General features: G+C 46.2%; 1 protein-coding gene across 1 annotated transcript in view; it reads left to right on the forward strand.

The window, feature by feature from the left end:
- Window positions 1-27,476, forward strand: part of IGSF3 (immunoglobulin superfamily member 3) — a 92,826-nt gene extending 65,350 nt beyond the window's left edge. Inside the window, exons 7-11 of the mRNA XM_030824774.1 lie at window positions 1,498-1,902; window positions 12,721-13,131; window positions 16,867-17,274; window positions 22,011-22,508; window positions 24,337-27,476. Coding sequence (XP_030680634.1) covers window positions 1,498-1,902; window positions 12,721-13,131; window positions 16,867-17,274; window positions 22,011-22,508; window positions 24,337-24,587 — 1,973 coding nt within the window. The 3' untranslated portion in view covers window positions 24,588-27,476. The remainder of the gene's footprint in view (window positions 1-1,497; window positions 1,903-12,720; window positions 13,132-16,866; window positions 17,275-22,010; window positions 22,509-24,336) is intronic.

Below are 27,476 nucleotides of genomic sequence, written 5' to 3' on the forward strand. Positions count from 1 at the left end.
TGAGGTTCTGTCCTACACCACCCTCATGCAACACCTACTACACACAGGTGCACAGCGACTGTCACAGGCGCTTCATGTTTAAGGATGGGCCTCTGTGTCATAAACTTTTTTAAAGGGTATATAGAGATAGCTTATGAAATCCATATCAAAGGTCCAGAGTTTTCAGCAAATTGTACCTACCTATTTGCCAACTTAACCTCACCATAGAAAGCCAAAAGATTCATCCTGTGGCCAGTCTTTCACATACAGAGTTTAAAGTACTTTATTTCTATTTTATTTTTTAACAAAATATTTAACAAAATATAGTATATCTCATGTGCCAGGTACTATTTGTAATATTTATAAACACTGATTTATTTAATCTTCACAGGGACTCATTTTACAGATTGGAAAACAGAGGCAGAGAGAAGTTAAGTAACTTGTTTAATGTCACTCAGCTAGGAAGTATCAAAGTCTTGGCTGCTGGCTCTAGAGTCTAGGCCTTTAACCACTGCGTTATGCTTTCCATGGGTAAAGCAACCTAAAAAGGCCCCTGGAATCAGTTACATGTGGTTGGAGACTAACTCTGTCATTGACTTACTAAATGCTTGATATTGGGCAATTTATCTAACCTCTCTCTGCATCAGTTTCTACATCTGCAGGAAGAGATGACAAGCCTGCCTGTTCTACAAGGTTGTTTTGGGGATTCAGTGGAGCATGATGAGAGCAAAGCAGTTGGCACCATGCTTGCACCTAGATAGTGCTCAATAAATACTGGCTACTGTTAGCTTTATGATTGTGATCAATGTATAAATATTAAACAGTATTTCCAGGCTGAAGGAACTCTGAGGTACTCATATTGAGGAGTCAGTATTAGGGCTTAGCAGTGCTGCCCATTCAGTAAGGAATACTGAGAGACCCACAGCTGCTGAGACTGCAGAACCCTGCATTTAGGACAATTGTCCCACCCCACTGGAGGTCCCCACCTGCTCTGTTCTTGGATTTCATGAGGGACGTGAGAAAGGGACTGGAGGCCGACTCCATCTGCTTTCCTTCTCGGCACCAGTGCGCTGGGGGACCAGGAAAAGAGGTGTTGGGGCTGTGTGGTTGTGTTTTCCTCCTGTGCAATGGAGGAAATTGGCTTTGGGGTTTTCTTTTCCTGTTTTCTCATGGAATCTCAAGATTTCTAGGAGCGACCCTGCCTACATGCAATCAGTCCTTGAGAGGATTGTGGTGTCTAATTCCAGGGGAGGAGCAAATGCATGAGGATCTCACTGGGAAGGGTTAGGCTAGTGCTGCTCAGGGGGAATTGTGGTGGGCCTTTCTGTGGAGTCTTGGAAACTCTTGGACTGGGCCTCAGCAGGATACTAAAAGCAACACTAGCCTGAGAGCTCAAAGGGGGCCCCGAGAGCCTCTGCTCCACACTGCTTGCTTTGCCAGCTGCCCCATTGCTGATGTCATACTGCCCTGAGAAAGCCACATGCCTCCTCTAGTTGAATCTCTCTGCTCTCTCTCCAGAAATGGGCTTCGCAGTCACAGCCATCTCCCGGACACCGGGGGTGACCTACAGCGACTCCTTTGACTTGCAGTGTATCATCAAACCCCACTACCCTGCCCGGGTCCCCGTGTCAGTGACATGGCGGTTCCAGCCGGTGGGCACGGTGGAGTTCCATGACTTGGTGACCTTTACCCGGGACGGAGGGGTCCAGTGGGGGGACAGGTCCTCCAGCTTCCGAACCCGAACTGCCATTGAGAAGGCTGAGTCCAGCAACAACGTCCGCCTAAGCATCAGCCGAGCCAGTGACACGGAAGCAGGCAAGTACCAGTGTGTGGCGGAGCTGTGGCGGAAGAACCACAACAACACCTGGACACGACTGGCGGAGAGGACCTCCAACCTGCTGGAGATCAGGGTGCTGCAGCCAGGTGAGTGCTGCGGACCTGTGGGCTGTGTGCCCATGCTGCCTGAGCAGACGTGAGGGAAAAAGAAAGGTGTGCATGGAGCCCTCAGCATCACTTCCCCCTTTCCCAGCTCTTCATTTAGAGACATTGCAAATCAATAGGAAGTTTTAAGAATCATGCAGTGGACACTTGTATTCCCTTTCCTTGATAGCCACTTGTTGTCTGACGGCATTTGTTTTCTTCCTCTGTGTGTATGTTTGTTGTTGTTTTTGAGCCATTGGAGGGAAAGCTGTGGACATTGGGATACTTCCCCCTAAGTACTTCAGCATGTGACTCCTAAGAACCTACCCACCCACTGCACCATTATCACACCCTTGAGGTTTTACGTTAGTGTAGTCCTATCACCTACGTTTCCCCAGTTGTCCCAGTCATGCCCTTTAGAGTTATTTTTCCTTTTCAGATTAGGATCCAATCAGGGATCACATATCACATTTGTTATCCTGTCTCTTTAGATTCCTTTAATCTAGAACAATTCCCTAACCTGTGTGTGTGTGTGTGTGTGTGTGTGTGTGTGTCTGTAGACATGGACATTTGTGAAATGCACAGGCCAATTGTTTTAAAGAAAGCCCTTTTCTTTACTTAACCTCGTCTCCTGTAATCCTCATACAATTATGTGGAAGTGGTATCATTGTCTCCTGTTCATAGACAAGGAAATTCTAAGTAAAGAGGGAGGGTAATAGGCACCTATTGAGCATCTCCTTTGCATGAGGCGCTGAAGGTCAGTTACTTTATTAGAATTGCACAACAACCCCAGGAAAGATTTAAGTGACTAGCTTAAGGTCATGTACCTAGTGAATGGTGGAGCCAGGATTTGAACCCCGCTTGTCTTTCTCCCACAATGTTGCCTGCACCCAGGCCCTGTCCAGTTGTATGGGCCCTGAATTTGAGCTCCTTTCTCTATGGAGGCTGAGTCTGTCTCAAAGCGGATCATAAGGATGCATTAATTTGGGGAGCATTAGTCAGTGGGGCTTTCTGCAAACACTTTGACCTTCATCAGGCTCTTCCGCTGACATGTGGGGGGAGTTAAGTACATGCAGTTCTTAAGGCAGTTTTCCTCCATCTGTCCTTGTCTCCTGCCAGGTTAGAAGCTGGTGGAGGGTGGAGCCCAGGCGGTAGGCTCCTGTGTTCCTTCCCTCGCCCAGCCCATGCCTCGGCTAGAACAGACACCTGTGCAGGCAAGGGCAAGGGTTTGACTTTGCAAAGATGGCTGGAACGCCTTGCCAAAAGGATTTTTCTGCCCACTAACAGCCATGGTTAGTGCCTGACCTGGTCTGCCTGACTACTTTAGGTGGCCACAGTGTTGTTTTCAGCAACGTGAGGTTAAATAATGGTAACTTGTGAGTTTCTCCTTCACCTCTACTAACCCCATAACAGAGTTCTGTTCTGTACCAGATTTGGAACAAGTGAGTTGTATAAATGATGAGACTGTTCCCTTGGCCAATGAGAGCCTAAACTTGGACTGACAAGATGCTCAGGGAAGAGGCTGTTTTGCTTAAGTGGATTTTCAGGTTAATGGAAGGTTAAGCAGAGACCCCATTTTATGTGAACCCTTGTTGTGGAAAATGTCGAGGTACCCACTTGCCTGCATTATTGAGTGGGACATTAGGATTGTAATTGCACCTTTTTTTTTGTCCCCTCTGGCTCTCAAGGTCAGTTTTCTGAGCAGCATTGCCCATCACATGGTTCTGCAGCTGTAGAAGGTAGAGGAGATGCTGACCCCAAGACCTTGTCTGACATTGCCTTTTTGAATACATCCCTAGTATTTGCCTGTTTCTGGTACTACTTGGAATCTGAGACTGGAGTGCCTAAGGGAAGAATACAGAATTAGTTCATTGAAGGTTCTAATTATTTGGATTAATTTATGGTGTTACTAAAGGCAGATAGGGAAAAATATGTATGAAATACCTCTTGGATGCCAGGTTTGTGCTTAGTACTTTACTCATGTTTTCTTTTTAAATTTATCCAACAACCTAATAATGTAGGTATTTGTATCCCTATTTTGCTAATGAGGAAACCAAGGGTCAAAGTGGTCGGGAATCTTGATGGAGGCAAGCCAGCTGGTTAAGTGGCAAAACTGAGATTTGAACTGAGGTTGGAGCCCAAGTCTCTCTGACTTCCGTAGAGGAAATGTTTTCGTTTATAGCATAATTGTCTCCTGGGTAAAGTAGCCGGAGGATTGAGAGACCCCAGATCTGCTCTGAGGTCGTCTTTGTGTCTTGGGTGTCTTGAGTTGGTTTCTGTTGTGTTTTCACTGTAAAGTGAGAATGAACAGTGGTTGGCAGAGGAGACTTATGAGTATCACTGTACTTGGGCTGTTATGAGGCTTCTACTTAAAGGTGCACAGTAATATACTTTTATGGCCCTTTGGAGGCTAGGAAGAGCAAAGGTGGGTGCTTGAGGCCGTGCAGGACTCCCAGAGGGCGGCTGAGGCACCAGGAGAGTGCATTCCCTTAAGTGTTACTGTCTCTCCTCTATTAAATATTTATGCATTTAGCACTTAATATTTTCCAGAGAGCTTCATATGAGTTTTTACTCTTTCCTATATACTTTGGTGCTGGTGCATTCATTTTGGGGAAATAGAAGTGGAAAAATACATGAGAGCTGACTGTATGCTGGAGACTGTTGGACACTTGGTGTATATTATCTCACTTAATCTTCACTGAAACCCTGGGAGGAACATATTGCTTTCTCATTTTATAAATGAAGTAACAGAAGTTCTGAGAGGTTCTCACTTCCTCAAATTAAAGACCTAGTGAGTGGGGGAAGTTGGTATTTGAATCCAGGTGTGCCTTGTTAAAAAGTAATTGCGGTAGGGAGACTTTGACCTTTTTAAAGGCTATGTAATCAGAGATTTTTCTTTCTGCATTCAGTTAATGGTGTCCTTTGCAGAAGAATTTTCTCCTTGTAGATTGATGATGTGGAGGAGTTATGGCACTAGTGTTACTGGTAGTAACAACAGTAGCAGCTAATATTCACTGAGCATTTCTTGTAAACCACTGTGAATGCTTTACACATAATAACTTAGTTCCTTGTTTCTTAATCCATGCAGTGCTGTGAGGGGGACCGTTTTACCCAACTTCACAGATGAGGACACTGACACAGAAGTTACATAAATTGCCCAGTGTGCCATAGTAAGTGGCAGAGCCAGGATTCAAGTCCAGACAGGCAGTTTGGCTCCAGAGTCCACGTTCCTAATTTTATTATTATATGTTCTAGACAAGTGTTTTTCTTCTCAGGAATCCTCTTTGGTACCGTATACTTGTATTTAATGTTTCCTCTCTCTGGTTAACCACCCCTGATTTCCTGATCCCCTTTAGCAAATCCTTAAATTTGTTTTTTGGAAGTTGGGGTCATAAGACACTGGTAGAGGTTCCTCAAGACACAGTTTGCTGATGGTGTAGAAGTTTTATCTTGTGCCTCTTTTAACTCCTGATTCTTCCAGCTTCTGCCACAAGGTGGCTCTAAGACCTGGGGATACCAGAGCTCAGAACCAGCGCTGTCCTCTCTTCTTTTGCTCTCCCTGCGTACCTTGCCCCTCAAAACATAGATTCTTAGCCCTGCTCTGGTGCCTTCCATAGAAATGTCCCCTGCTACCCCCGTTTTAAAGACTATTGTGTTAAATATTCTTATTCCATCAGAATCAAATAGGAACCCAGGGACTGTTGACTCACTCATGCTGGTCCATTTACAATCAGCCTTCCACTGCTGTGATATGATTTATCGCAGCAAGCTTCTTTGTGGTCTGTGCCCCAGACTTGTCTCTGCTGGAGCCACCTGCTGGTCCTGCCCCCATATCAGTATTCATCAGAATCTCTGGTTGGCTGGCGCAGTTGACTTGTTGTGGATCTGTTATTTGACCATTGTCTGTATGTACTTCCTGTTGCATATGCACATCCCCAACAAAATCTTCAAGGAATGCCATCACTGTCATGTTGCCATTCATCTAGCTTAGTCTGATCCCCATTGATCACATAGTGTGACCCCTCAAGGGGTGCTTAGGCAAGACTTTCAGCCAGTTCACATATTTGATTGTTAGCTCTTAATCAGTTCTTTTCTCTTTTAATTGTGAAGCATAATTGCCTTGCTTCCTTCTGATTTTCTTCAGCTCAAAACACCCTCCAATTACACATCCCTAAATACAGAAGCAGTAAGGGAAATGTCAGCACTCATTTTCCAAATGTTTACAACAATATCTTGGTTTGGCTATTAAATATTGTACATTAAAATTGACAAAGCCATAAACAAGCTTCCAGGAGGACAGCCTCCAGTGGTGGAAAGCCGACTTGTCAGAGGGTGTATTCTGCTGGGATTTTACTGATGGGCAGTCAGGATGAATATTTAATGCCCTCTGGATGTTGCCATATCGGTTTTCTTCTATTTCTTATTGCTGACCTGGCAGATTGGGATAGCAGCGGGCTTTTCTTTGACTTCCATGAGTCCAGAGCATGTGAACACTGGCTCTCCTTGTCACATTCTGAGGGATGGCTGCCCCATCCCTCAGAGGATTGGCCTCTGCCTTCTTTCAGGGGAGTCTGGGGTTCTCCTTCTTCCATCCCAGGTGGCTTCTGCCTGTTGTCTGTGCCAGCATAGAATGGGAGTGAGTGCAAGAGCCCTAAGAGGAGAGCCCAGCCCCTCCCAGATGCCTCAGGCCTGTTGTCATGGTAACACCGGGGCACTTGTTATTGGCATCAATGAGCCAGGGTCACTGCCCTGCCTGCAGACAGGTAAGGCAGGGTAGGGCGCATCTGGGTTACCTTCATTAGCTATTTCCACCTGCAGACTCTTGCCGCTTTCCCCTTGCCCCTCCCTCCCTGTCTCTCTGCATGCATTGAGCACCTACTAAATGCCAGGTTGCCATGCTGGTGAGGCTGCGGAGATGGGTGTGTCACGTTCCTGCCTTGTGGGCTCTGTGGGAGGCAGCAGGCCTAGGGACAGAGGAGAGCAGAAAAGCGTTACAGGTGTGGAGGCAGAGCCAGCACAGGGCATGGACAGGGGGCAGGGGGCAGGAGGCGTGAGGAGGGAATGGGGTAGGGGTGAGGGTGGGAGGTTGGGAAGGAGGAGTGGAGCATTTCAGGCTCAGAGAAGAGTGTGAATAAAGACAGTCACGGAGGGTGGGAGCAGCATGCTTATCTTGAGATGACTAAAGCATGGGGTCTGGGAGGGGTTCACCCCCAGGCAAGCTGGCAGGGATCAAGAAGTCCCTTTTGTACATGGGAGCATGGGGTGAGGGTGGGCATATGTAATAGCTAAAAGCAAGGACAGACCAGATGGTCTGGGTTTGAATTCCAGCTCTACCACTAAGCCAGCTGTGTGACCTTGGGCAAGTGTCTTTATAAAATTGGGAATAATATTTATTTCATAGGATTGGTGAGGAACAAATAGTTAATATTTATAAAGTGCTTAGAATAGTGCTGAGCACATAGGACCAGAATGAAAGTTTGCTAAATAAATAAGAATATCGTAAACTCAGAAATTAGGACTTTAGCTCATACCCAGATCATATACTCTATTTTTGTAATAGTTTATAATACTCCCTTTACCCAGAAGTGAAATTCGTATACAATATAACATTCGTAATCATATCTTTAAAATTTGCTATACTGTCCTAGTTGTGGGATAAAGTTTTTTTTTAAAAAGTAGTTCATAGTAAAATAATGTGTTTCAATGTGTAAATGCTCAGGACAGCTATGCTAGGAGGCACAGTCACAGTCAACGCTGTCTCTGAATGCACACTGACAGTCACTGTATCAGACTTGGCACCATGAGCAGGACTGCCATCCCGACAGGGTTTCTGAAGTCCTGAGTAAGTCTTGCTACAATTCTGAACAAAACAAAGGAAAATCCTCTCTTGACTGACCTGGCATATATTAAAACCATGCAAAATAAAAGTATTGTGATTATAGTAAAATGAAAGTAGGTTCTAGGCTCAGAGGCATAATTTTTGCCCATATGAATGTCATTCGAAAGTCACACAGGACACAAGGCAGAGTTTTGTTGCATGGAGTTGTCCCAGATACGATTTTACATCTTTAATGGCTTTATTCCATTGAATATATACCCCTCCCCAAATCAATATGGCCACCAGAGACCTGCTTGCAATTAGCTGCCTTATTGAGAACTGCTGTCACGGGCTGTGGGGTGGGCAGCCGTGGGCAGTAGCATGCCCCACTTGCCATTTAGGGAAATCCCCTGGCTGTGGCTAGGCCAAGAGGGAGGGAGTGTCATATGCAGGCCAATTATAAGAGCCTGAGAAAGAGATCACTGGGGGCCCAAATAGGGAATGGTCATGTGGAGAGAGCAGGGAGCCAAAGGGTGTTAAGGACAGAGGGACTCAGGGGTAGTAACAGTTTGACTGGCAGGCGCCTGTGCCACTGGCTTCCCATGCAGCTCACCCTGCATTCTCTCCTTGTCTCTCATCTGACTTGCTTCTCTCCACTTGAAACATCTCTCCTGCCGCAGCCACTGGCCGCCTCTATCTCTAGCATTACTGTCTGTTGTCTTTAATAAAGAGTGTCTTCCTCCCTCAGTGCCCATCTCTTCGCACCTGCCACTCTGGCTGCTGCTCACACCACTGCACAGAAACCACTTTCTCCAGACTTACTGGCAACCACCTCAGCAGCACAGCTGTTGCTTCTCAAACTTGAATGTGCGTCAGAATTCATTGGAGAGCTCATGAGACTGCAGGTTGCTGAGCCTCACTCGCAGTTTTTCTGACTTAGCAGGGGCTGGCAAATTCCCAGGTGATGCTGATCTGCAGATCCATGGCATGCACCCTGAGGGCCACAGGTGGTCAGGATGCAAGCTCCAGGCCCCTTGCAGTGTGGCCGAAGCTTACCTTTCTAACCTCATCCACTACACTTGAGCACTTGCTCCATGTAGATGACAACAGGGTAGTTGTCATCTTTCTTTACTTGTCCCTTCTCTCTGGCATGCCCTTTCACTCTCCTTCTCTGCTTGTTTCTCAGGGCCTAGCTCAGAGGCCACATACCTTTTGAAATATTCTCTCTTCTATCAAAATCCGAATTGCCCCTCCTTTTAAAAAGTAACCACATTTATTCAACCATTCATTGACTAGTTTAACAATGATTGGGTCAGAGTCCCTGGCCTGCATATGCTTAGAATTTTGTAAGAAAGAGAAGACTTTAAAAATTACCTTCGTTGTAAGGCAGCAGTAACACAGCTATAGTGGAGCGTAAGGGAATCCTTTATTGAAGAAATACATGAGTTTTGAGTGAGAAGAGCACGCACAGAGTGGAATCCGAAGGGAGGGTAGGCTGGCTGAGAAAGCTGCTACTGGTCTCCGCTGCGGAGTTCTTCCCTCTTCCTGTTGTGTCACCTTGAAACCACCCTATCCTGGCTTGTAACAAACACAAAGCCTCTCCTATGATACAAAACACAGATCTTCCAAGTTTTAATCACAAGCCTGGGAAGGAAACTCTCCAGTTGCAGAAAGAAAGGGCCATTCCCTCAAGCAGGGCCTGGCCCCTGGGGGCTGCTGTGAAGGCGGCTGCTGGCGTGAGCTGGAGCGGCTCTCGGACCCTCTTCTGTCTCTTGCTGGATTCTTTCTTCCTCCTGCCAGTTCACTGTTGGGGGTTAACCAAGCCTCAGTCCTTTCTTTCACGTCTGCATTTATGGCCTCTCAAAGCCCATTCACCCACACGGCCAAGTCCAGGGTTTCTCAGGCTTGAAGCTACTTGTGAATCACCTGGGGATCTTGTTAAAGTGCAGATTCTGACTTACTGGGTCCGGGGTGGGGCCTGAGAGTCTGCATTTCTAACAAGCTCCCAGTGCTGCTGGTCCAAGAACAGCACTTTGAGCAGGAAGATTGCCACTTATGCTTGACAACTCCCAATCTAAGTGTTGAACTTTGATCTTGGGACAAGGCACAGAAACCAAAAAGGAGTGAGAATAGCTAAAATTCACTGGGTGTTTGTTATATACCAGGTTCTGTGCTAAACTCTTTTTATAGACAATTGCTTTTAGTCTGCACAAAAATCCTAATGGAGATAGAGACATTGTTCTTACTTTGCAGATGAAAACACCTGTGGTCTCTAAGTGGGCAGGGCTCTCCTAGCTCTATGGAGGAAGGTAGTGCACGCAAGCTGTACACCACCCAGGGCAGGGCTCTGGCAGGACATGGGAGGGCTCCCTAATTATATGTGGAGATTCCAGTCTCCCCTGTGCCTCAGGAAAGGTCCTACCTGCCCTGGAAATGTGGGAGGAAATCCAGAGCATAGAATAGGAGCTGACCCCTTGGCCCACCTGTCAGACATGCACCAAATTTAAAAAATGCCTCTCTTTCAAGCTTCTCAACACTTCACAATATTTTGACATGGGAAGGAAAAAAAATGGAAATGCTTTGAAACATTTCTCTTCCTTGGATTCTTGTTCTCAGACCATGTGACTGAATAGAAGTTTAGTCATAGGATTCCAGTTTAACATATGCAGTTACTATAGCAATTGAGGTTTCCTTAGTAACAGTTGCAAAAATAATCTGGCCCCAATTAATAATACATTTTAAAGCTCTTTCTACTCCATGCTGAACAACCCAGTTTTTTTGGCCAAGAACCAGATAATTCAGGTGGTGTCATTTGCACTGATATAGATATCATTTGCATGCGGTGAATTGGGTTGGAAAGGAATGAAAAGGGAGCCGGTTGTTTCAAGTATTATAGGAATCCAATCTGAAAAGTCGACTGGCAAGTGAATGCAAATCTAGTTTCCAGAGCTTGGGAGCTTAATGGTAAACCCTGTCCTGGATTCCTAGTGTGCCCTAGAGGACTTTCTGTATTTGAAGAAGGGAGAAGGCAGAAGATTGGACTTGCTAACAAAAAAGATGAACCCGGGAGGATGGGGCCGTGGCACACAGGATTTCTCTCTAAGTGATGCCTGGTGTGTTCTTGATGGCGTGAGAAGGTCTGTGGGTTTGTGAATTCAACAAGTCTTCCTGGAGAGAATGTCCGATTCACCGCCGAGAGATGCTCCACAGTGTTGCTCATCATGGCATTGGGAATTGGACTTTGCCACACCTTGGCTTGCTAAATCCTTCCATCCATTCAGAACATTTGTCTGTGTGTTACAGGGAGACCAAGTGGCAGTCTGTGGCTTTCACAGGTTTTGGTTCTGTGATGCATGGGACTCAACCCTTGATGCTGCCAAACCAAGCTTAAGCCAGCTGGCAGGCCAGGGTCATGACCAGTGGGCTGGGTCCTGGGTCTGGATGCAGTTCCTGGGGTTGAGCTGGACTAAAGAGACAAGAGTCTGACCAGCAGAGTGCTGGAGCCTGGCCAGGCATCCTTGCCCTGCCCCTGCCCTCCACACAAGCTTGGTTGGAGGAGGCCCAGGTTGCTGTCCCTGGGTGGAATCTGCACCTTGTCCCTGCTTTCTTTCTCAGCTGGGAAGTGGTTTGGTCCCTGTGGCGGAAAAACTAAGTGTGAAGAGAGTGGTGGAGGTGGAACAATGCTTGTATTATTAGTTCCCTTAGAGGAACTTAGAATTGTTTTTTTTTTGTTTTTCATTTTTAGTAGCAGGAAGAGGGTGGCTAGGGGAACGTAGAGCCGAGGTTAATGATGATGGGGTGGGTGAGATCTCAAATCACCTTCCTAAGATGGATTTCATTAGACCTTGGCTTCTTGCCACTGACAAGGTGAACATCGTCATTAATTAGCTGCTGGGGAGGCGCTCCACAGGCCGCCCTCTTGTCTGTTTTTGGAGCGGGACACTGAGGAGAAGGGAGGACTGCAGTTGGCTTTGCCTTGTCCCGTGGTTTACTGTCTTCTCGGCCTTCTCGCTCACTCCCCCAGAGGAAGCCCCCTCTCCCCACCCCCCCAGCATCCTCTAATTACCTGTTGCCGTGTTTCTCCAACGTGCTCTCATTCACTCACCCACTCATTCATCTATTTCAGCAAACACTAATCAAATGCTTTCCTGGCCCAGGTGCTGTGCTAGGCTCTGGGGGTGCATCGATAAGAATGTCCACTAGGCAGTCTGCCCCATGAGGGCTGGGACTCCGGCTTACTCTTCAGGGCATCCCCAGCACTTAGCATCCTGTGGGAAACCGAGTGAGCACTCCGTAAATACTGGCTGGTTGAGTGGAAGGAGCTTGATCCCTGCCCTGGGGGAGCTGACCATCTAGGATATGGGAGAGAGATGTGAGGACACACAGCCCAGAGATATATAGAGGGTGCTGAGGAAGGGTATCGAGCCCAGGGGGACGGGAATGAGGGATAAGTGGAGAGAAGGGTCAGGGTGGGAGGTGGCAGAAGGAGACAGGCAGAGAGGACAGCAAGGGCAAAGGCCAGCGCTCAGGGAAACTGCACCAGGGGCATGCGCCTGTGGAGGGTGCCTGAGGGTGAGTTGTGAGAGATGAGTCAGGACACTTGGGTGAAGGCCAGATCCTGAAGGGACTTTGTGCTGTGAAAAGGAATTGTTTCTCTCTAGCCCGTAGGTAGTTCGGAGCCATTAAACTTTTCAAGCAGAGGCCTGATATAGCTAAATTTGTATTTCAGCAGGATCACCCTCGGAGGCCCTGTGATGGTGGGCTGTGCAAGCAGTGGATAGGGGAGAGATGGTGAAGGCCTAAGCCAGGGGCATGGCAAGGAGGAGACAGGGAAGGATGTTTAGGGGTGGCCTGGGCTCCGTGCTGCCTTCCTCACACTGAAGCCAGTAGGTGTTAAATCCCCCAGGAACTGTGCTGGAGGAAACCTGGCTCAGAGCCTGGAGGTGGATGGGCCACGTTTCTGAGAGTCTGTGGTGATTCCTGTGTTCCCCTTTCCTTTGCAGTGACAAAGCTGCAGGTGAGCAAATCAAAGAGGACCCTCACCCTGGTGGAAAACAAGCCCATTCAGTTGAACTGCTCAGTCAAGTCTCAGACCAGCCAGAACTCCCACTTTGCAGTGCTCTGGTATGTCCACAAGCCCTCGGATGCCGATGGCAAGCTCATCCTGAAGACCACCCACAACTCCGCCTTCGAATACGGTACTTACGCCGAGGAGGAGGGCCTGAGAGCCAGACTCCAGTTTGAGAGGCATGTGTCGGGGGGCCTGTTCAGCCTCACTGTCCAGAGAGCCGAGGTCAGCGACAGCGGCAGCTACTACTGCCACGTGGAGGAGTGGCTGCTGAGCCCCAACTACGCCTGGTACAAGCTGGCAGAGGAGGTTTCTGGGCGCACAGAAGTCACTGTGAAACAGCCAGGTAAGGCCACAGGGCATGGCGGTCCTGGGCCACTGGGTTTAGTGCAGAGACTGCCTGGGGGTGGGTAGGGCTCTGTGGGGCTGGTGTGGAGAGACTGTCTGCAAGGTGCATGCTGAGTGTGGATGCAAGTACACAGACCATCACCCTAGCACACTACAATCCCATCCATTTTACCTGCAGTGGGTCCTGATGCTGACGGCAGACTCATGGAAGCATCCTTGACTCTGCTTCTGTGGATACCATCTTCAACAAGGAGCAGGGCAGCTATGGTTAGCAAAATGTGGCAAGGCAGGGTTCATGGCAGCTCCTGAATCTTCTTCTGGGTTTGCAGTTTGCACCCTGAATCTTGGGCTGACACCATCTCCACACCCAGAGTTCCTACCTAGAAGGCATTTTCTGGTTTTATGCATCTGCATCCCCCTTCTTCCTTAGCTCCCAGCGCAGCCCAGACAAGCCTTTCCTATCTCCAAACTGAATCATTCCTCCTCTGGCCCTTCTTCGACCCCGTGGTGTAGCCCTTATTCCTCTCCCACACAGGTGGCACTCAGCCTCTGCCAGAATGCTTCCAGGGAGAGAGAGCTACTCACTCCGCAAGCCTCAGTTCCACTTTTGGGCAGCTCTGATTGTTAAAAAGTTCACTTTCCTGTAATTTCCCTTTTTAGATCTGCCCCTGGAACAACCGAAGAGAACTCTGCATCATTTCCTTTCAAATACATGAAATGTGTATGCCCCTTCTCTGTTAAAGATCTCTAGTTCTTTCAACTTCTCATATAGTGTAGCCTTAAGGGCCTCTCCATCCCTCATTCTCACATCCCTACAATTTGTTGTTGTCACTGCCTGTCCTTCTTGATGGGCCATGGGGGGTGCCGTGTTGCCACCCAGAGTCTCATCTCCATGCCTTCGCTTGTGCTGCCCTCATTGTCCGGAATGTGTTTTTCCTGCTGCTTCTCCCTTGTCTTCACCCCATCTCTAAGACTTCATTCAGCACCACCTCCAAGAAGCCCACCCTAATTTCTCCCATACCAGTAGGGGTCCCTTCTAAAACACATAGCCTAATAATGGTTTGCATTTCTTCTATACTACACTGTAAGCATGTTGAGGACAGGGCTGTGTCTTATATCTTCAGTCACTGGCATGGTGCTTTTAGTAAATATTGGTTGAATAAGGAATAAATGGTTGCTTTCCTTGAACACCCTAAGGCCTTTGTACTTACTGTTCTCTCAGCCTGGAACATGTTGGCCATAGATATTCATTTGTCTTGCTCTTCCATGAAGGGGGATTCCTAGCTCATTTTAACTTAAATGTAGCCCCCTCATCACTCTAGATTTCCTTTCCCCGGCCCTTTCACAACACATGTCACCACCTGACATTCTGTTAATTTACTTATTCATATATAAGTAATTATGAAGTATTTACTTATAATTGACTTATCAGTTACTATGTCTTATTTTTATACTAGAATATATATATATACACATATACATATATATACACATATACATATATATATATACACATATACATATATATATATATACACATATACATATATATATATATATACACATATACATGTATATATATATACACACATGTTTTCTATCTCTTCTACTAGAATCGAAGCCTCCTAAGTAAGCATAGGGACTTGGTTTCCTTCATTATTGCTTGTCTCCTAAGGAGGCCTGTTCAGTAAGCCAGTGGAACCCAATACCAAACTCCAGATGTGGCCTGTCCCCTGCTAAATGCAGTGGGTCTGTTCCCCTCCTTTGCCTGAGGATATTATATTTCCAGAGATTCTCACTGGCCTCACGGTGGCATTTTCTGCTAACCTCTGCTGGTGCCTTAAACAGGAAGCTCTGGTCTGAAGTGATTCCCATTGGCATTTTCAGTGACCTATGTCCTGACTTCAGGCCAGTCCCTGGGGCTTTTGAAAACTGAAGGTTGTCATTAGGCCCACCAGTGTTCTTTTGGTTCCTATTTTTCATCTGTTTTCAGTTCTGATTATTTTCTCTACTGAAAGAACATGATCACCCCCACCACTCTGCATTTCCGCTCTAGTCATCACCATTTTTTCCTTTCCTCATTTGTATTGAAACCAAGAGATTCTTGGAGGATCCTAAATTTATTGAGGGGATTTCCCTCTCTGAGACTACAATCAAGCTAAGTGGGGCAGTGCGGAAGGGCTAGAAGGATCCCCCTCAAAACATTTAGTGAAGTCTCTGTTACAGTGAACTTACTGTAAACATGGAACTCAGAGGACACGGAGTAAAACAGCTTTCCTCGTTTCTTTCTTCGTGTCGTTTTCTTTCTCCTTTTTTCTCTGCTTCTCGTTCTTTTCTTTTCCCCTCTGAGAAAACCTATACTTACAGAGCTTTTGGAAAATACATACACACACAAAAAAAATCCCCCCAAAAAAACAAAACTCAACAAAGAAAATAACCTTTCAACCCTGAGACAACCAGAGTCAGTATCTTCTTTTATGTATGTATTTTTTGGATGGGGAGGGAGAAAGGGAGAATGGTTATTTAAAATATATTTTGTTATTTTATATTTTCTGACTTTTTAATTACAAAAGTAATCGTGAACGTTGTAAAACATTCAGGCAGTATTGAAGTGTGTAGAAAGTAACAAGTGAAAGTGCCCAGCCTCCCCGCTTCTGATGTCACTCAGAAGTCTCATTCCTGAGGTGCTATTGTGCATTCATAGTGTCACAGCTTTTAGATACCTCTGGTCCTGATAGACTTATTTGGGCCCTTGTGAAATTACAAGCATGCCATTGGGGCATGCTGTCATTAAAGACATTTTTCTACTGGAGGAGACTCTGCTTGGCTGAGTTTTCAAAGCACCCAGTTCCATCAGTAGCAATCTTTTCTTTTTCTTTTTTTTTCTTTTTTGTTTCTGAGACAGAGTCTCAACTCTGTTGTGCAGGCTGGAGTGCAGTGGCATGATCTTAGCTCACTGCAACCTTCACCTCCCGAGTAGCTGGGATTACAGGCGCACACCACCACACCCGGCTAATTTTTGTATTTTTAGTAGAGATGGGGTTTCACCATGTTGGCCAGGCTGGTCTCAGACTCCTGGCCTCAAGTGATCCGCCCACCTTGGCCTCACAAAGTGCTGGGATTACAGGCATGAGCCACCTTGTCTGGCAGTCTTTTCTTTACTGGTGTCATATCAGTTCCATTCCCAACCCGAGAGGGAACCTGTGTGGGTTTTTGTAAGGATATTGGACTACAGTTCTTAGGGTTAACACATGAATAGATTAAACTGGATTTCCCCTGCAGTTCTTTTGTAGTTGGCGGCCCAGCATTTTCTAGACACCATATGGTCAGTTTTAAAAGTTTACTCTTGCTTTTCAGAGTTTTCTCACTGTCCCCTTCCCCGGCCCTTCCCAGCCACCTGCCTCGGCCAGCCACGTGCTTTGTGGTCTGTTGTCATTTGGATGTGCAGTCTCTACAGGTTGTGCTTGTCCTCCTGTGAGCATCAGAACTGATGAGGGTTATGACTTTGGGACAGCTGTTATTGTAGCATTGAACTTGAAACCCAGGCATTCCGACACATGATCAAGGAACTCAGAATGTTTAGGGAACCACATCTGAGAAACGTTTCCCCTAATGGAGTGTGTGCTGCCGTCCTTCTGTATTTGGAAGGCATCCATTCACCTACCCTGGGAAAGGGTGCGTATGAATTGCTTGTTGTCCTACTGTTGCTGACGTCTCTTCCTTACTGTTCCAGACAGCCGCCTGAGGCTCAGCCAAGCCCAGGGGAACCTGTCGGTTCTGGAGACCCGGCAGGTACAGCTGGAGTGTGTGGTTCTAAACCGCACCAGCATAACCTCCCAGCTCATGGTGGAATGGTTTGTATGGAAGCCCAACCACCCTGAGCGGGAGACTGTGGCCCGCTTGAGTCGCGACGCCACCTTCCACTATGGAGAGCAGGCAGCCAAGAACAATCTGAAGGGGCGGCTGCATTTGGAGAGTCCTTCCCCCGGCGTGTACCGGCTCTTCATACAGAATGTGGCTGTGCAGGACAGCGGGACCTACAGCTGCCACGTGGAGGAGTGGCTGCCCAGCCCCAGTGGCATGTGGTATAAGCGGGCAGAGGGCACCGCTGGGCAGACAGCTCTGACAGTCATGCGACCAGGTGAGGGTCAACGTCCCCAAGCTTCCACTCCCTCTGGTGTTTCCCATTTAAGTATACTATTTTATGCACTGGATAAAATTAGTTTATTAATAAATTATTTGCAGTTAAATATATGTGTCTACATGTATATGCATTTGTATTCAAAATTGCCTGAATTTTTTTTCTTGTGAATGGAAAATTGCACATCTGGCTTTGGCCTAAGGTGATTTGATTTCTTAAATAGAATAAAATCTGGCCATTCATTATTCCAGGTCATAGAATATTTCCTTTTTCCAGATTTGAACAAATGGCAGATATGACAAAAATCTTGAGACAATAACCATGTTGTTGAGAAAATTCAGCTTATGGATTTTCAGTGGAAAGTAATCGATTTACATGCTTTAAATAGAAAACAATGAATTGTATGCAGCCTTCACTCTCTCACTTCCCAATATTTTTTTTTTTTTTTTTTTTTTTTGAAATGGAGTCTCACTCTGTTGCCCGGGCTGGAGTGCAGAGTGCAGTGGCGGGATCTCGGCTCACTGCAACCTCTGCCTCCCAGATTCAAGCAATTCTCCTGCCTCAGTCTCCCAAGTAGCTGGGACTACAGGCTCATGCTACCACACCCGGCTAATTTTTGTATTTTTAGTAGAGACGGGGTTTCACCATGTTGGCCAAGCTGGTCTTGATGTCCTGACCTCGTGACCTCCACCACCACCTCAGCTTTTCAAAGTGGTGGGATTACAGGTGTGAGCTACCGTGCCTGGTCCCAATAATTTTATTAGTACTAATAACTATTCTGTGTGGTCTTTTGTTTTTCTTGTCTTTATTGCTGTTTGTAAATATCTACATGCATATAATTACTAGGTATAATTGTTGTTGCACATTTAAACACATAAAGCTACGATGTGCAGGATTCCCATGTCCTTTGCAACATCACAGCATCATCCATTCATTTTCAGAATGAAAAGTCGATGGTTCCTGTAAGGACCTGGAGGAGAAGTGAATTCGTGACCCCATCAGTATCTTGTTTGTTTTCTGAGCATCCTGACATTCCCATTTGTGGCCTTGGGCACTATTGGAAGTTTTCACCATGTCTTCATGTCTGAGTAGAGCAGCTCATTTCGTTGGTGGAACGTTGCATCTCCAGGGTGGTGCCAGGTCCCTTATGTCATGGAACATGCTTCAGGGAGGCGCTGCAGCCTTGGTTACAGGAAACGGGCAGTATCTCACTCGCCTGTGTCTTGCCTAAGCTGCAGGGAAAATCGCCTCCACTTTGAGTTAACTCCTGTTTTTCCATGAGCTTTTACTTATTTATATTTTTTGCTTTTTACCTTGCCTAGAAATGGCTGCATGTCTTTTCCCGAAGGTGAAATTGTAGAGAATGGCAGCTGAGTGCCCCCCCACTCAACTCCCACCCATTCTGCAGGTCAGCACACTGAGGCCCCCAGATGGAGTGGGAGGAGACAGATGTTTATTGAGTATAGCTACATCCCAGCCATAGTTAGGAGACTTATGTTCAGTCTTCACAATAACCCTGAGTGGTAGGTTGAGGGACCAAAGCATGGAGCGAATCACCACCCAGCTAGCAGGTGCAGGCGGAGTGACCACCCAGGCTTCCCTCCTGCCACACTGTGTGCTTCCAACATGGACCTGAACCATTAGCCTTGTGTCTGCCTCCTGTTCAACCCTGTGGGCAAGCCTGGATCAGCCTGCCTTCCCGTCCATTTGTCCATCTGTCCCTGATTGCATAGATTGATTGTACTAATTACAAAACATTGGAAAACAGAAAAGTATAATTTTGAAAAGAAAGGTTAGCCATAATCTCATGGCCTACAAATATGTACTATTAATAATTTGGTGTATATTTTTTGGTCTTTGCCTCATGTCTTCATATTTCCTCTGTCTGTAAACAAAGTCAGGATCTTACTGTTCTATGTGATCTTTTTTCCTACTCAACTTTCTTTTATGAGCATTTTCCCATGTCTGTGAAAGCATTTCATAGCCACCATTTTTACTGATTTCATAACATTCATTGTGCAGATGTACTTCAAAGATTTTTTTCGGAGGGATACGTTAAACACATGGAAGACTTGAAATAATATAGCTCTGAAAGTATTGTTAGGAAAATAATCACCTTCCACTGCTGAGGGTTGACATTCACTATAATCTGAAATACATGGAATGAAGGGCTCCCACCCTCACTAAGATTTGCAGATGAGTCGATTAGTAGTTGTGTTTGGCTCACACAACTGGGGAAGGGAGAAAACCACAATCATCACACACAGGCCAGGAATCAGCGGTCACAGTGAGAGCCAGGGGAGCTGTTAGCGTCACGCAGACAGCAGGGGCAGAGGTCGGCATCTTTCCATGGCTTATACTTGGAAAAGAAGAGAGTATTAAAGTCCAAACAGGGAAGAGGGTTGGCATATTCTAGAAGGGGGCAGATGCAGGGAACTAAATTGGTAGAGAAACATGTTAAGGGGAGAGAGATTGTGGGAAGGTGGAAATTAATTTCTTTCAAAAAAACTTGTATTGAGTCATTTATGCAGACAAGGCATTTGAAGGGGCCAAGAAAAATGTTAAGCAGTTGGAAGAGAAGAAAGCAAAGGGAGAGTGAAGAGGGAGGAGGTGTTTCTGAGGAGTTCAATGGCTGATGGTCTCTGGCCATCTTGCCCCTGGCCATGGTAAGTTCCATTGCACATCACCCAGGGCCACCTCCCTTGACACCTTAGCCAGTCACCAGGAGCGTGGGGATACTATGTTAGACTCTGGAGGAGAAAAGCATGGGGCGGGGGGCTCCCCTTGGTCTCTAGTAGGGCTCTCTAATGGCTTTGGAGTTACAACTGAGGAGTTGAGTGAGTTTGAGTTACCTGTGAACTGATTGAATAGTCCCCACCCGGCCATTTTCTGTTCTCAAGCATGTTCTTGTCCCTGAGAAAGCTGGGCCTGCCACCTGTAGCTGGTTACTGAGCCCTCCTGTGCCAGCAGTGCACACTGAGATTCCAGATGGGTGCAGGAGGTGGGTGCAGAGGGGCTTGGCAGAGCCCCCACAAGAGCAGTGGGAAGCCCAGCTCTGTGTTCACCTGTGAGTGACACTAAGCCAATTCATTGAAAGCCCAGGACAATACTTGGAAAGTGCTCCTGTTTGGTCTTCATCCAAGTAGGATCTGATTTGGTATCTCTACTTCGGTTTACATTACATTGGCACCTTTCATGAACATTTCATAAGCAGAGCCAAAGGGACGCCTTTTAGGAGTTAGGGAGTGAATTATTTGTTTAGAACATATCACAGTGAGCCAAAAAAAAAAAGCAAAACAGATTCAAGTCTGTTGGCATCTGTGAGATGTGACTCACCTGCTTGGGGTCCCTCTCTGTGGTTACTCTGTGCCTCCCGCCTAAGCAGGGAGGGCACTTTGCGTACATCCTCCTGAGACATCCGTGTTCACAGGGAAGGGCCCTTTCAGCCTTGTCGTCTGTTATTTGGCTTTAATCCTTGGAGAGATACTGATCTCCTCGGGTTCACTGTGTTTTAGGCAATAAGCTACATGCACAAAGTTTAAATTGAAGTTACTGCATGGGTGTTTTAACTTCCCAGGGCTACCATAACAAATTAGTATAAACTTGATTGTTTAAAACAAAAGAAATTTATTCTCTTATAGTTCTGCAGGCCAGAAGTCCAAAATCAGGATGTCATCATAGCCATGCTCCGCATGAAGGCTCTAGGGCAGAATGCTTCCTGGCCTTTGCCAGTTCCTTGTGGCCACAGGCATTCCCTGGTTGTGGCTGCTTCACTCCTGTTTGGGCCTCCATCATCATATGGCCACTTTCTCTCTGTCTTCTCTCCTGTGCTCATAAGGACACTAGTTATCTTAGTCTGCTCAGTTACCATAACAAAATACTATAGACTGGTTGGCTTAAACAACAGAAATGTATTTTCCTACAGTCCTAGAGGCTGGAAGTCTGAGGTCAGGGCACCAGCATGGCTAAGTTCTGGTAAGAGCTCTTCTGGCCCGCAGACGGCACCTTCTTGCTGTGTCCTTAAATAGTCTTTCCTCGGTGCATGCACCTGGAGAGAGATCTTCTCTCTTCTTCTTCTTATAAGCCACCAATCTTACTGGATTAGGGTCTCACTCAGCCTTATGACCTCATTTAACTTTAATTACCTCCTAAAAGTCCTACCTCCAAATGTAGTCACATCGTGGGTTAACGAATTCAGCATATTAATTTGGAGGGGGACCAATTCAGTTCATAGCACCAGCCGCTGGATTTAGGGACCACCCCAATCCAGTAAGACCTCCTCTTTGCTGATTACATCTGCAAAGTTGCTATTTCCAGATAATCACATTGTGAGGTTCCAGGTGGACATGCATTTTGGAGGAACACTATTCAGCCACTACAAGGGGTTACAGTGAAAATAAACACCCCTTCCCCCCGGGATTCCCGTAAGGAACCACATTACCAGCTTCTTATGAATTCTTACACAGATATTTTATGCAGATATAAACAGATATGTATGTCAAAATAAAATATGTTTTCTGCATACAATGACATGGACAGTAACAGTGTTCTGTACTCTAACAATTTTTTTTGGATCAACTTCCACCTGAAGCACTGCCTATGCCTTTTCAATAGGTGCATAATCTCCTGTAGTATGGATGTTACTATCATGTGTTTAGTGGCGGACATTTAGTTTATTTTGAGCAAATAAATTTAAACAACCCCTTCTCTCTTCTTTGTCCCTTGTCCTTCCCCAGATGCTTCCCTGCAGGTGGACACAGTGGTCCCCAATGCCACGGTCTCTGAGAAGGCAGCTTTCCAGCTGGACTGTAGCATTGTATCCCGCTCCAGCCAGGACTCCCGCTTCGCTGTGGCCTGGTATTCCCTGAGGACTAAAGCTGGGGGGAAAAGGAGCAGCCCTGGCCTGGAAGGACAGGAAGAGGAAAGGGAGGAGGAGGAGGAGGAGGAGGAGGAGGATGAGGAGGAGGACGACGACGACCCAACAGAGCGGACTGCCCTGCTGAGCGTGGGCCCAGATGCTGTCTTTGGCCCAGAGGGCAGTCCTTGGGAGGGCAGGCTTCGCTTCCAGAGGCTCTCCCCGGTGCTCTACCGGCTCACAGTGCTGCAGGCAAGCCCCCGAGATACAGGCAATTACTCCTGCCATGTGGAGGAGTGGCTGCCCAGCCCTCAGAAGGAATGGTACCGGCTGACGGAGGAGGAGTCGGCCCCCATCGGCATCCGTGTTCTAGATACAAGTGAGTTTCCCAAGTACAGAGGGAGGATGTCACTGTTGGTTCCAAATGTGTCTGGAAGATAAATTTGAGCTTGATTATGGGTTAATAAACAGTTTTCTTAGCTGTTATGGGCATTTATTAGTAGGATATGAGATATGGTAGGATTGGATATACTAGTTCACATAATTGACCCTTGATTATCCATGCAAAAATAGAGATAGAAATTAAAGTGATAACATACCATATAATCTTTATAATAAACTCGATGTTCTACTGGATTCAATTTTAGTAATATTTCATTATATTAGTATATTGTTAGGTGTTACTTTGTTATTTTTTAGAATATTGGAACTAGTCTTTAGCGAATTAGCAAGTGTATCAGACTCACAAGGGAAAGGGAAAAAAATGAAGGCTGACTACCTCACTGTCATTATTTCTTTTTGTCCAGTTTCTGGCTCATTGTTATTTCGGAGGGTGCCTTGGAGGTTGAGGTGGATCTTGTATGGTTGGGAGGACAAGCCTAGAAGGGCTGTGATACTAGAGGAGAGCTGAGAGGGGATTTGCAGCTGCCCAGAATGCAGTTTCCATGATCCTGAGGGACTTCCACTATGAACAGAGACTGGGGGAAGTATTGCTGGCCTGAATTATTTGTTGTAACAATGCACTCTGGGTTGGCTTGCCATCAAAACGTGGACTACATTAGACTAAAAATGGTGTTATAGTAGAATTAGCCTAGAATGCAGAAAGAAAAAAAAATTGCTGGAATTTTCAACTTCTTTTTAGTCAAAACATTTTGCCACATAATCTTGATTTGAGTTTTTAAAGTTTGGGCCACTGTTTTTCTGCCTTGATCACCCCGTGTTCACATTGTATTAGATAGAGCCATATGAAATTGGAGTTTTGCAGGTCAACAGTGGTGGACTATCAGCAGTTTCATACACTTTGGAAATTGAATAAGAGGTAGATTAAATGTTCTTAATAATACTGATGAGCAACAGCTATTCAGTGAAAGGGAAAGCAGGCTGCATCATACACAGACCACCCTGTGATCCACTGAATAACCCACTGCCTCAAAGCGAAAACAAAGCAGTCTAGGCAACATTCTACCTGTCCATTGTGGATGTCCATAATTATTAAGCTTCATCGAGCACAGAGGTCACCCAGCAGCCTTATTTTACAGAGAAAACAGGGGCTCCCAGAGGCTAGGCTCCTGCCAAGGTCTAATGACTTATAGAGCAGCCCTCAACCTGTCTTGGGGCACCTGGTTTATTCTCTTCCATATCCAGCTATAACTAATACTGGGTTCTTTGTGGCCACGGACACACTGTGGACGTTCGTAAGTGGTCCATAATGACATTTAATTGATAACATTAATCAGGTAAGTGTCATTTCTGGTAAAACTGCTCTCAGAAGCTGGCAGGAAGGGATTGTGTCATAATCCCAGAGAAGGAAGTTTGTAGCAGAACCAAGTGCAAAGGGGCATGTAAAATCCGACCATGCAGGAGGCTCCGACTGAACCAGAGCAGCTTCTTCACCATCCTAGATGCAGTTGAGTTCACAGTCAATAAATTATGTTTCATTATGTGGCTTTCCAAGCAGCAATAATGGCTCTCAGTGGAAAATAGAAGCATTGCTTTGTTGGAACGTACAGCCGTAAATTAGGAGAGGTGTTGTGAGAAAAAGAATATAAGGGTCATCTTCCACCATTAGTGGTAGCAGGGGAAAGACAAGGTGGTGTGGGAGTGTCACCAAGGAGCTTCCATTGGGTCAGGTGAGGTATTCAAAAGGAAATGTGAGCAGTCCAGGTTCTCAGCCCTCATTGTCTTGTCTCTCTCGTGATCCTTTTCAGGTCCCACCCTCCAGTCCATCATCTGCTCCAACGATGCACTCTTCTACTTCGTCTTCTTCTACCCTTTCCCCATCTTTGGCATTCTTATCATCACCATCCTGCTGGTGCGTTTCAAGAGCCGGAACTCCAGCAAGAACTCTGATGGGAAGAACGGGGTGCCTCTGCTGTGGATCAAAGAGCCACACCTCAACTACTCCCCTACTTGCCTGGAGCCCCCTGTTCTCAGTATCCATCCAGGGGCCATAGACTAAGCGGGTGATGCCCCAGCGGATGTTGGCCACGGAGGAGCTGAGGCTCTCCCTTTCTCTGTGATTGGACAGTTGACAGCACCCAAACTCTGGGGTGCGTGTGTGGAAAGTTGTCAGACTTGAAAAGTGTTCCAAGTTCCCAGTCAGTCACAGAGACAGACTGCCTCTCGGTGGCAGTCTTGGTTGGTTAGCTATTTGCGCGCAAATGTTGTGATCCTGCCGTTATAGGTTTCTTGTTTCTGTTTTTAGTAACGTAGTGAGTAGCTCCAGGTGCCACATCTACTCACGGATTTATCTAGTATTCTCAGATAGATGTTACAGGGCTTCTTATTCTTTGTAATGTACTCTTTTTAAATCCCTTTGGTTTACCCTTTTTGGATTCCTTAATGTGGACGAATTTCTCTTACGTACAACTGACAGCAAAAGGAAGGACGAACTTTCTAGTGACAAGGAATCTCTTCCAAGACTTTTTGTTTTTGCACATTTGAAAATGCCACCCATGGATCAAAATATACTCAAACATTTTTTACTTTCTTAACAAGACTTAAGAATTGTGTGTAGTGTGGGCAAAATTTGTATGTTGTCTTTTCCCTCAGCTGGAGTTATTGGAACCACTTTGTAGTCAAGACGAAAGCACTGAATTTTGCTTCAAAGAACTGTGTATGTACAAGAGAAATCCTGCATAACCCCGTTAGGAGTAGATGGTGCCCCGCCTCTCTGTCAGGAAGGCAAAAAAGCCTCCATCCCATCCTTGCCAAAAAATAACAAAACTGTCTTGGAGAATGGGTCAGAAGTCCCAAACGGCACACACTTTCCAAATTAAAGTGGGCAGGGGCTGCTTTCAGCAGCTGCTGACCTGCAGATTTGTCAAAGCCAGTGACTAGAGAAGGAAGGGAGAAAGGCTGGCTGTTGGCTTGCTCTGAGCTGCAAGGATGGTCTGTAACTGATAACTGTGAGCAGGTGGGCCTTTGTCTTCAGGTGCTTTGCCAAACTCTTAAAGGAAAGTGTCCAGTGAACTTGGAAGGGGGTCCCTGAGCTGTACACAGGGCCGAAGCAGCCATGACAGACACCTGACGGAGGGCACGGGGCTGGCCGACACTGAGTTTGGTGGGACAGTGAGGGGTGGGAGCGGGGCTTCTAGGGCCTGGTGTTGGAGAGTGCAGAGAAATATCTACCTCCCTGGAGGTGTGAAGACTGGATTTTTCTTCTTCCTTCCAATTAGATTTTCCTTAATGATAGTGATGTCTTCCTTATTCATTCTTCTCTCCCTGCCTCTCACTGCCATAAGAATATCAGCCTAGGGGCAGTCCAGACGCAGCCCTTTGTCATCCTTTCTGTTTGCCTAGTCTCAGCAGACTGTGATCACAAGGCATTGTCTGTGGGGTTTTTCCCTTCCCTTTCTTGATCTCTCTTGTGGTTCTAGGTTGTTTGGTTGTTCACTGTTATGGTGGCTTTTTATTTTAACGCCCCTTGAGCCCCATGATGGCTGGTGTCACCCTGTTCTTTTACACTGTTGGGCCAGATGCTTGTCCCTCTGAAGGGCATCATCAGTTGCAGATATTTCCTTTTGCTCACTTGATGAAGATGTTCTTATACCCTTGCTTTCCCATATTTTTCTGGCCAAGCGTGCCATCTCCCTTACTCTGGGAACTTGCATCCTGAATCCCAAGAGGGGGTCACAATTTGGAAAAAGACATCAGGGATTCTGGAACTAAGTCTGATAAGAGATTCCAGTGAAGCCCTGTTCTGAGAATGAGCAGACTGCAGGGGAGGCCATGGGATTCCCCAGGCCAATGTCTGTGCCGATCCTTCAAGGGTCTGCAGGTGTGCAGGTGGCCCGGGCTGCTCGGCAGATACTTTGCTGATTCCCAGCTGAGGGGAGCACAGCGGCGATTGCTCAGCCATTTTCTGACAGACACACAGACCTGCCTTTTCTCCCCCAAATATACCAGTACCCTCCTGTGAGACAGTGTGCAGGCACCACCACCTTAATCCTGCTGTTGCCTGACGTGCTGATTCTCATTTATTATGCTGCATCAACACATTAGAGGTACAGGAACGGCTCAGTCATGAAGAAAGAAGGTCTTTTGCCCCATTTCTTTATTTCAGGGATGTGGGCTTTCAGTGGGAATTTGCTGACTCCTACTTTATAGGCTGAGTCAATGAGGGAAGATGACTGGCATTTCCTCTGTCTAAATGGGAGGATGCCAGAGGGCTGGCTGGGACTAGGATGTGTAACTAAGATTTCAGTTCGAATCTGTTCACAGCGATAGAGAAGTAGGTGCTGCATGCAATTAAATATGTAAAGCAATTGCAGGAAATTTGAAAGGAAAAAAAGAAACCGAAGCCAGTATTTTAATAATTGCTTTTTCTGTGTATTTTGTATTGGGCTGGGGGATAGCATCAAAGGTTGAACTTTTCGAGCTTTCTATGAAAAACCCCAGGACCTTCTTCCTTTGGCCATTTCTATGGAAATGCGATGTCAGATGGATGGTAATGGTGCCCTCCAGTGGCTGTGAGACCTCATTGCGCATTGTCTACTGGAGCTTTAGTCTTCTGAGACGGAGGAAAACTGCTGAATACTCTGGATTCATCTATGTCTACAATGTTGCATTTATGAAAAACTACACTGTGCTAGGCGCATTCTAGGACATGAATATGACCACACCCTCTTTCACCGGGTGTTTCTGTAGCAAGTTTTCATATTCTTTTCAAACAATGGTTTCTCTGCGTTAATTATTGAAGAAAAAAAAAGATGGGGTAAGAAGACTACCCATGCATGATGTAGAGAGCTGTTGATTTCTGTTTTTTAAAGGAAAACTATTTGTAAGATGTTGCACTAAAACATTTTATATACACTTCAGAGACCTGTAGTAAATTATGTTGAAAATA

This window comes from Nomascus leucogenys, chromosome 12 (genome assembly GCF_006542625.1).
Source record: "Nomascus leucogenys isolate Asia chromosome 12, Asia_NLE_v1, whole genome shotgun sequence".
NCBI classification, from domain to species: Eukaryota; Metazoa; Chordata; class Mammalia; order Primates; family Hylobatidae; genus Nomascus; species Nomascus leucogenys.